Raw genomic sequence first — 10,129 nt, forward strand, 5'->3', positions numbered from 1 at the left:
AATAATTTGATTGATCTGGCATGACTGGTTATACTTGTATGTATTCATGACATATGTTATTCCGTGATATGATAAGGATGATGTTCATGAGATTCTTGTCAGTTTATTCCGTATAATATGTTGTGTTATAATCTAGTAAAACGGTTGAGTGAGTTTTCTTGTTCGAAATGTCATACTGAGTCAGTGTCTATGGGAATTATATGTGATCGTGATGTTTATCGATGTGGTTGTTGTGCCTCGGGTGGTGATCCGGGCACGATATTTAGTGTTGTGATGCGGGTATTTTTTCGCACTGCGGTGTGGCTGTTGGTGGCGGTGTTGTGATGCCGTCACCGGTTGTGGTGGAGTAGGCGGGATGATTATGATTCGAGTTTCGAAAGTACATACCAGTCATACATAGATTGTTGTTTTGTTTGATGTTGCTTCCTGCGAGTTTCAGTTTGTGCAGATAGTCAGTTGTCTTGTTTATTGATGTTTTCTTTACCAGGTTAAGTTGGGAATGAGGGTAGAGTATGATATGAAATAGAGTTGTATATGTTTTCGTTGTTGTCATGGTATAGTGATATTCTGTTGATGGGACACGGTCGTGAGAGGTTATTACAGTAATTTTGATCTTGTTCTAGATAAGGCTTTAGTGGACATGGTAATGGCAAGTGATTCGTACAACATGTGTGGTTATGACCTGAAAGATGCAGGTGGTTCATAATCCTTTGTTGAGACAGTGAGTGTAGGGTGTTGGGAAAATTAGTGTCATGTTAAGTTATGTATGGGTTTTGCGGTAATGAAAGAAAAGAACTGGAGGATTTAGTGTGAGTGTACGTAACAAGTGTGGATCGTGAGTTATGCTTTTGGGAGATAGGTGCTTTACATAGAGAGGTATATTGTTTTGCCGTAATAATGGAGAGTTAGTATGGTGATTTTGCTACGAGCCTTATGGTATAGGTTAGGGGTGTGCCGAATGAGTTGAGTTATGAGAAATGTTTAAGTAAGAGAGCCTTGGATATATTCATGACGAGTGTTTAGATTATAGGTGGTTATCTTTGACATGCGGTGGTGATGAGGATAATGAGAAGATATAGCTAGGATTTAGTATTAGTGAGTTACGAGGACGTAACATTTATCTTAAGAGGAGTAGGATGCGATAAAAGAGATTTTGATGGTTGTGCATATGGTAATATATTTGGAAGTTTGAGTCTTGATGTAGAATAAAAGATTGATTCGTGTTGTGGTTGATTTTATTAAAGGTCATGACCGTGCTTGTAGTAGTGTGATGTTTAGGAGTGTGAGAATATTTCACTAGTGTTGACAGTTGGATGATGAGGTTATGAGTGTGAGTAAACTTCGAGGACGAAGTTGCTTTTAAGGGTGGTAGAATGTAACATTCTGTTTGATGTTATGGGTATTTTGATATTGGATTGGCTCTGGATGATATATTACGGAGCTAGTTGGTAGTGTATGGAGTTAGTGTTGAGAGAGATATAATGGAGGTGATACGATATCGTGAGCCATGTTGTGGAGGTAGGAATAGTTAGTGGAGTTGGTGTTACGAGTTCATGTTTGGGTTGGAGTTTTGTTTTGAGTTCTTAGTCACGTTGTTGTGTCTTGATCGAGTTAGTATGTTTGTTTTTGAGTATGGGTTGAACTCCGGGGACGAAGTTCTTTTTAAGGAGGGAATACTGTAATACTCCGTATTTATAAGTCTCTGGGTACTCTATCGAGTAGGCCTTACTCTGTCAAGTAAGGGTGAGTTGCGTTTTAAAATAGTTTCTGACCTGTTGGGTACTCGATCGAGTAACTATGATACTCGATCGAGTAAGGGGGTACTCGATCGAGTACCTTAGCTACTCGATCGAGTAGCCGGTTTACGGGGAGTTATTTCTCGGGTTTTGTTAATTATGCGATTAAGGTATATAACCTTTTTCCGTTATTGTTCTTAAACACTTTTCAAAACCTAAATTACTGTCAAGAGAGAAAGCAAAGTACGTTCATCACTTTAATCGCATTGTTAGCAAATCCCGGAGCTTGGAAGGTCGGATTTCACCTTTCGTTATACCGTTGAGATCCTTACGTCGAGGGTAAGATCTATGTACCATTGTTATAGTTTTTCCTTAAAGTTGGTTAAACCCTAATAAGGGGATTTGGGGGTTTTGATGTAGTTTATGATTGGTAGTAATTATGTGTATGTATGATAGGAGGAGGATTTGTAGAAGAGGCTTTTTGATACAGCTGTTGAGACCGTCTGATAGTTGTGCTTTCCAGGTAGGATTTCTTACTCAGTATTAGTCCCATAATGAGATGATTGTTGATGTGTTGAGATTGATTGTTTAATATCGTAATTGTATTGTGACGGCTGTGATTGTGATTGTTTGTCTCTGGTTCTAGAGATGCGTTCTCGGCTGAGTGGAGTCACTTGCGGGAGTGGCTTCACGCCCTAGTTTCGCCCTTCGTGGAACCCGCCACGGAAGGGGATGTGCACATTAATGGACAGGGTTATCGCTCATATGTGGAGCTGGGATTTGGTGGGTACGGCTGCGGTCCCCCACTGGCAGGGCTGGTCCAGTGGACAGTCGGTGATTGAGATTGATGGGATCTGGTGTGATTGTGTGTGTGACGGTGTGAATATCTGTTTATCGTATTGTTGATATAAATATAGATTGTGTGATTAGTCTTGACCCGTGTTGTTGTTTGTAAAACTGCGGTGATCCATTCGGGGATGGTGAGCAAGATTGAGCGAGTTTGAGTTGAGTCACATGGGATTTTTGGATGTGCCACTTTGTCGACGATAGAAGTCTTCCGCTGTAGCTTAGTAGTTTAATAAACTTTAATTTTAGTTGATTAGACAATTGGTTTGAGAACTTGTACCCGTATTTTGGGATTTGGCGTGGTTTGTACTTTTCACTAAAGTTATTCTATTAAATGTTGTTTCGTTATTGTCTTATGATTATCATGTCTTGGGTAACCGAATTGGTAGCATCCTTATACCTGAGTGGTCCTGGTAAGGCACTTGGAGTATGGGGGTGTTACAATAGGTGAGGTGGTGTGCCGAATGAGTTGAGGTATGAGAAATGTTTAAGTAAGAGAGCCTTGGATATATGCATGGTGAGTGTTTAGATTTTAGGTGGTTATCTTTGACATGCGGTGGTGAAGAGGATAATGAAAAGATATAGCTAGGATTTAGTATTAGTGAGTTACGAAGACGTAACATTTATCTTAAGAGGAGTAGGATGCGATAAAAGAGATTTTAATGGGTGTGCATATGGTAATATATTTGGAAGTTTGAGTCTTGATGTCGAATAAAAGATTGATTCGTGTTGTGGTTGAGTTTGTTAAAGGTCATGGTCGTGCTTGTAGTAGTGTGATGCTTCGGAGTGTGAGAATATTTTATATAGTGCTGACAGTTGGATGATGATGTATATAAGTTCTATAGTGTTGACAGTTGGAGGATGAGGTTATGAGGGTGAGTAAACTTCGAGGATGAAGTTCCTTTTAAGGGTGGTAGAATGTAACATTCCGTTTGATGTTTGTGAATGTCTTGATATTGGATTTGGTAGTGGATGATATTATGGAGCTAGCAGCGTTAGAGGATAGTAGTTGGTAGTGTATGGAATTAGTGGCGGGAGAGTTTATGATGTAGTTGATACGACATCGTGAGCGATGTGTGGAGGTAGGAATAGTTGGTGGAGTTGGTGTTAAGAGTTCATGAGTTATAGGGTGAGGTTTTGTTTTGAGTCTTAGTTGCGTTGTTGTGTCTTAGTCAAGTTGGTAGGTTTGTTTTTATGTATGGGTTGAACTTCGGGGACGAAGTTCTTTTTAAGGAGGGAAGACTGTAATACTACGGTTTTATGAGCCTCTGGGTACTCTATCGAGTAGGCCTTACTCTGTCGAGTAAGGGTGTGTTGCGTTTTAAAAATAGTTTCTGACCTATTGGGTACTCGATCGAGTAACCTTGACACTCGATCGAGTAAGGGGGAACTCGATCGAGTACCTCAGCTACTCGATCGTGTAGCCCGGTTTACGGGTAATGTTTTGCCGGGTTTTATTAATAATGCGGGAATGATATATAAGGATTTCGTCACTTTTCTCAAAACACTTTTACAATCTAAAAACCTTCAAGAGAAGATTAGAAGTTACGTTGAATCATCCTCGCCGCATTATTAGCAAATCCCGGAGCTAGAAGTGTCGGATCCTGTCGTTCTTTACATCTTTGTGATCCTTGTGTCGAGGGTAAGATGTACGTACCGTTTTTATAGTTTTTCATTAAAGTTGGTTAAACCCTAATATTGGGATTTGGGGGTTTTGTTGTATTTCGTGATTGGTAGTGATTTTATGTTTGTATGTTAGGAGGAGGATTCGTAGAAGAAGCCTTTTGATATCAGCTGTGAGACCGTCTGATTGTGTTGCTTTCCAGGTAGGGTTTCCCTACTCAGTATTAGTCCCATGATGCATTGTTGGTGTTTTGTGATTGTTGAATATTATCGTATTCGCATTGTGACGGTTGTTGGTTTTGATTGCTGTTTAATGGTTGTGATTGGTTGTCTCTGGTTCTCGAGATGCGTACTCGGCTGAGTGGAGTCACTTGCGGGAGTGGCTTCACGCCCTAGTTTCGCCCTCCGTGGAACCCGCCATGGGAGGGGATGTGCACATTAATGGGACAGGGTTATCGCTCGGTATGATGAGTGGGGCTTAGGTGGGAACGGCTGCGGTCCCCCACTGGCAGGGCTGGTCCAGTGGACAGTCGGTGACGAAGATTGATTGGAGTGGGTGTGATTATGTGTGTGACCGTTTGAGCTGTTTGTTTACTGTGTTGCTGGTTTATATAAATTGTGTGATTAGTACTGACCCCGTTTAAATGTTTTAAAAAAAACTGTGGTGATCCATTCGGGGGTGGTGAGCAGTTATTGAGCAGGTATGATATGAAGCGTATGGGATAGCCGGGATGAGTCATCACGTGGCAGTAGAAGTCTTCCGCTGTGTCAGACGGTGTTTTATAGCCTTGATAGTTTTAGCAGTAGACCGTCTGAGAATCTTGTATTTCTTTTTATCAGTTTTGGAGTTGGTATGTAATCACTTTAAACAATATATACTTTTAAGTATGTTTCGTTATTGTCTTATGATTATCATTGCCTCGGGAAACCGAGATGGTAGCACTTCCATGCCTTAAGTGGTCCTGGTAAGGCACTTGGAGTATGGGGGTGTTACAGCTCCTCTATTGGGCTGTCTCATTTTGTTTTGGACTGAACTGGAGTCTTTACACTCCCCCTCAAGATGTGAGTGAGGTGGTGGCATCACTCCCATTTTGGACAATAGCTTTTGATGCTGACGAATTGGGAGAGGCTTGGTAAGGATGTCTGCAACTTGGAGATGTGAAGGAACATAGGTAGGAGAAATGATGCCTTGGCCCACTTTTTCTCAGATGAAGTGACAGTCAAGCTCAATATGCTTAGTGCGTTCATGGTAAATGGGGTTGGCAACAATGGAGAGAGCAGCTTGGTTGTCACATTTCAAGGCTGCAGAGTCACAGTGTTTGAGGCCAAGTTCTTTTAGTAAGGACAGGAGCCAGGTAACTTCACAGGTAGTCATGGCCATGGCCCTGTACTCTGCCTCAGCAGAAGAACGAGCTACCACACTTTGTTTCTTAGATTTCCAAGAGACTGGTGAAGATCCCAGTAATATGCATAAATTAGTAGTGGATCTGCGAGTGTAGGGGCATGACCCCCAATCTGAATCACAATAGGCAGTTAGTCGAGCACTGCTAGAATTAGCTAGGAGGATGCCCTGTCCAGGTGCTGTCTTGAGATATCTGAAAACCTTTCTAGCAGCTTGCCAGTGATGTGAGGTGGGGCTTTGCATGAACTGACTCAGTAATTGAACTGAGAAAGAGATATCAGGTCTAGTGATGGTAAGGTAGATCAACTTACCCACTAGCCTCCTATATTCCTCAGGATGTGGCAATGGAGTACCCTTGGTGGGTTCTAATTTGATGTGAGAATCCAGTGGAATTCTTAGAGCTCTTTCCTTGTGGATGCCGAATTCTAACAAGAGGTCTGTAGTGTACTTTTTCTGTGAGATAAAAATTCCCTGGTTTGTGTGGGCTATTTCTAGACCCATAAAGTAGGATAATTTACCAAGATCCTTCATATGGAATTTAGCATTCAATATGCTCTTCAACTGTCTGACTTCAGTTGGATCATTACCAGCAATGACCAAGTCATCCACATAAATTAGGACAGTGGTAATAAGAGTTCCTTTAATCTTGATGAATAGAGAGGGATCTGCTTTGGACTGGGTGTATCCTGACAGAATCATGGTGGATGATAATTTAGCAAACCATTGCCTAGGGGCTTGCTTTAGGCCATAGAGTGATTTCTTCAATTTGCAGACTAAGGGACCATTGTACTTTGGCAGTGGGGAATGTGTGACAGAAATTCTATCACCCGACTTGTTATAACCTTTGGGGAGTTGCATATAAACATCTTCCTGTAAATCACCATGGAGGAAGGCATTGGACACATCCATCTGATGTGTATGCCACCCCTGCAGAGCTGCTAGAGCTAGCAGAGCTCTGACTGTTGTCATCTTTGCGACTGGGGCAAATGTTTCCTGATAATCTATCCCTTCTCTTTGTCTGAAACCTTGAATCACTAGCCTGGCCTTGTATCTGTCCAGACTCCCATTTGGTTTATATTTCAATTTATATAACCATCTACAACCAATGGCTTTTCTGCCGGCAGGAAGGCTTGTGACATCCCAAGTATTGTTAACTTCCAATGCCTCTAATTCTTAATTCATTGCAGCAACCCAATTTGGGTTTGTAACAGCATCATGGAAATGATATGGCTCACTGGAGGAAGTTATAGTGTTCACCATGTGAGCAAAGGAGGGCAAGACAGGTGTCTCAACCACTTGCATAGCTACTGCTGTTGTGTGATACTGAGCTGGTACTTCATAATCCTCCATCCAACTGGGAGCTCTTCTGATCCTAGTGGACACTCTAGGCACTGGTTCTGAGGGGGTGACACCTGCTTCCTCAGTAGGAGCACAAGTCTCCACAATGGGGGGTACCATGTGTGATTCCTGAGGAGATATGTCACCTGTGATGACAACCTGATGAGGGAAGGTAGCTGGGATGGGTCTCATAATCTTATTGCTGTCAGCAGCTGAGAAAGGGAAGATGTCCTCATGAAAGGTCACATCTCTGGTCACAAACCTTTTCTTGGACACCAACTCTTGAACCACATAGCCTTTCTGATGGGTTGGATATCCCAAGAAAACACAAGCTACTCCCCTAGCTTGAAATTTATCTTTGTCTCTGGTTGGATTATACGCCATGGCTAAGCAACCAAAGGCCCTTAGCTGCTTGTAGTCAGGATGCTTTCCATAAATGAGTGCATATGGAGTTTTGTTTTTAATGACAACTGAGGGCAACCTATTTATCAGGTATGTTGCTGTCATCACACAGTCTCCCCAGTAACAGATAGGCAGGTTAGCATGAAATCTCAAGGCTCTACTGATTTCCAAAATGTGCCTATGCTTGCTTTCAACAACCCCATTTTGCTGAGGTCTATCAACAATACTGGTTTGGTGAATTATGCCTTTTCCAGTAAAATAGGCAATGCAGTATTGGTCATCAAATTCTAACGCATTATCAGACTTGATAACCTTGATTTTAGCATTGAATTGAGTGTACACATATTCATAAAAATTTTTAATGGTGTCAAAAGCATCAGATTTGCGAGCTAACAGATAAACCCATGTTCCCCTGGACAATTCATCAAAAATTGTCAGGAAGTATTTAAACTTTCCTTTGTAGGCCTCTCTGTAAGGACCCCAGGTATCAATATGAATAAGGTCAAATGGTTTGGCAACCATGGTTTTTCTCAAAGAGTAAGGATGTTTAGCATATTTGGCCATAGGACATGACAAACACACTTGACCTGTATGATTTCTAGAGCAATTAATATCTGAAATATATTTCAATTTGGACAATGGAGCATGTCCAAGCCTGAGATGCCACAGAGAATAGGAAGAGCAACTTTTGTTTGCATTAAAAGAAAACTTGGGATTACACATTGTTTGATCAAAACGAAATGACTGAGAATTTGTAAATTCAGTCTTGGAATTACAATTTCCTAAATAAGATAAACTTGAACTGGAGTTTCTTGTCTTGAGGACTTCATTTTTGTGAGACTTTGTCTGTTCTTTGACATTGGACAGGTAGTATAAACCACTTGTTGCTCTTCATAGGACTCTTTTCTCTTGGCTAGAATATTCTTGCACACAACACTGTGTGTCACTAAAGGTAATAATACACTTATTGTCTTGGGCTAATTTCTGAACAGACAGAAGGTTTTGTTTAAAAATAGGAACATAGAATACATCTTTTAGCTTGAGGCCATTTGCCAACATCACATCACCTTTAAGAATAACAAATGCCTCATCCCCATTTGGCAAATGAATTCTGAGTCTTTTACTCAAATATTTTATATTACTCAGCAAAGACACATGAGCAGTCATATGATCAGAGGCTCCTGAGTCAATGATCCACTCATGTTCTGCCAGATTAGTGCTGTAACAGCTAATAGTACCTGCATAGTTGCATTCCAGTTCCTCATCAGTATCTCCTCCTGGTTTTGATCCACCGCTGCTGGGAACCAGTTTCAGGAGTTCCTCAAGTTGGTATGTTGGTGCATCAATTGCATTGGCCAGGTCAGTCTGCCCATTGCTAGCATTAGCAGCCATCCTGATCTGTCCCCTGCCTTGATTGAAATTCTGATGAGGTCTATTGTATCCCAATTGACTGGTGTATTGTCCTAGGTAACTGTTAGAAGGTATATAGCTTCCTTGAGGCCTATAGCCACCCTGTGGTCTGTATACTCCTTGTGGCCTATAACCCCCTTGAGGTCTATAGCCACCTTGTGGCCTATAACTCCCTTGAGGTCTGTATCCTCCCTGTGAGTAGTACTCCCCCTGAGGTCGGTACTCTCCTGAGCCATTTCTCACCACATTGGTATTGTTACCTTGTTTCTTCTGCTTAGGATGTCCATCTGGATAACCCACAACTTCCCAACACTGACTAGACTTATGATTGGTCTTGTGATAGTGCTTACAGCCAGTTTCAGTTGGCTCCCCCTTAGCCAAGAGAGCAGATGCCTCCACAGACTTACTCCCCTTGGCATTACTGGTTTGAGCCTCTTCTTGTAACAAAATAGACACAGCAGAGTCTACAGTAGGCAAAGGATTCATCAACAAGATATTGCTTCTCAGGTTGACATATTCCGAGTCAAGCCCATTTAGAAACTGAAAAAGCTTCCTCTCCTCAGACTGCTTCTCAACAGCCTCAAAATATTTCTTCATTTCAGCAGTAACAGCAGTAATGACAGGATAATTATTTAGATTTTCTAACTCATCCCACACAATTTGTAATTCAGTGTAATATTCCTCAATACTCCTATTATTCTGAGATATTTCATAAGTATCTTTGTTTAATTTAAACTTTCTGGAACCATTAGCCACAGTATATCTCCTTTTCAAAGTTTCCCAAATTTCAGCTGCACTTTCAGTATACATAATGACTAACTTAATCCTTTCACTAACACTCTGCATAATCCAGGAAATGACTAAGCTATTTCCAGCCTCCCAAGCCTCTATCTTGGTGTCATCTTTTAGAGGTTTAGTCAGACTACCATCAACATAGCCTAGCTTTCTCTTAGCAGACAGAGCCAGTTCCATCTGTCTTTTCCACATAGGGTAATTTCCAGCACCACTCAACTCAGAGGTAATCTTAACAGTTCCTTCAGTTGGATTATAGTACTGCGGTTCTGTCATGTTTAAGGGAACTACTATTTGGCCTTGTTCAGGTCTAACAGTGTCAGGCATAACGAAAAATAGTAATAACTACAACAGACAATAAGGTGTTGCAGGGAAGATGAGGATCTAACAGAAAACAGATAAAAGCTACAAACTTTGAAACAAAAAACTAGAAAAAGGCAGAGACTTTAATACTCACAAATGATAGAAAAATCATCCCATGATTATCAAGTGCACAATGGCTCTGATACCATGTAGATTTTACTGCAATGTGCCATGATAATATGGAATGAATGAAGATGATAAATGATTCAAATTTCAG

General features: G+C 41.1%; 1 protein-coding gene across 1 annotated transcript; it reads right to left on the bottom strand.

The window, feature by feature from the left end:
* Nucleotides 1-8,238: 8,238 nt before the first annotated feature.
* Nucleotides 8,239-9,876, bottom strand: LOC141600821 (uncharacterized). The gene has a single exon (XM_074421075.1). It carries the CDS (start codon nt 9,874-9,876, stop codon nt 8,239-8,241), a length of 1,638 nt encoding a protein of 545 aa, XP_074277176.1.
* Nucleotides 9,877-10,129: the final 253 nt, after the last annotated feature.

Source organism: Silene latifolia, chromosome 9 (genome assembly GCF_048544455.1).
Source record: "Silene latifolia isolate original U9 population chromosome 9, ASM4854445v1, whole genome shotgun sequence".
Taxonomy (NCBI): Eukaryota; Viridiplantae; Streptophyta; class Magnoliopsida; order Caryophyllales; family Caryophyllaceae; genus Silene; species Silene latifolia.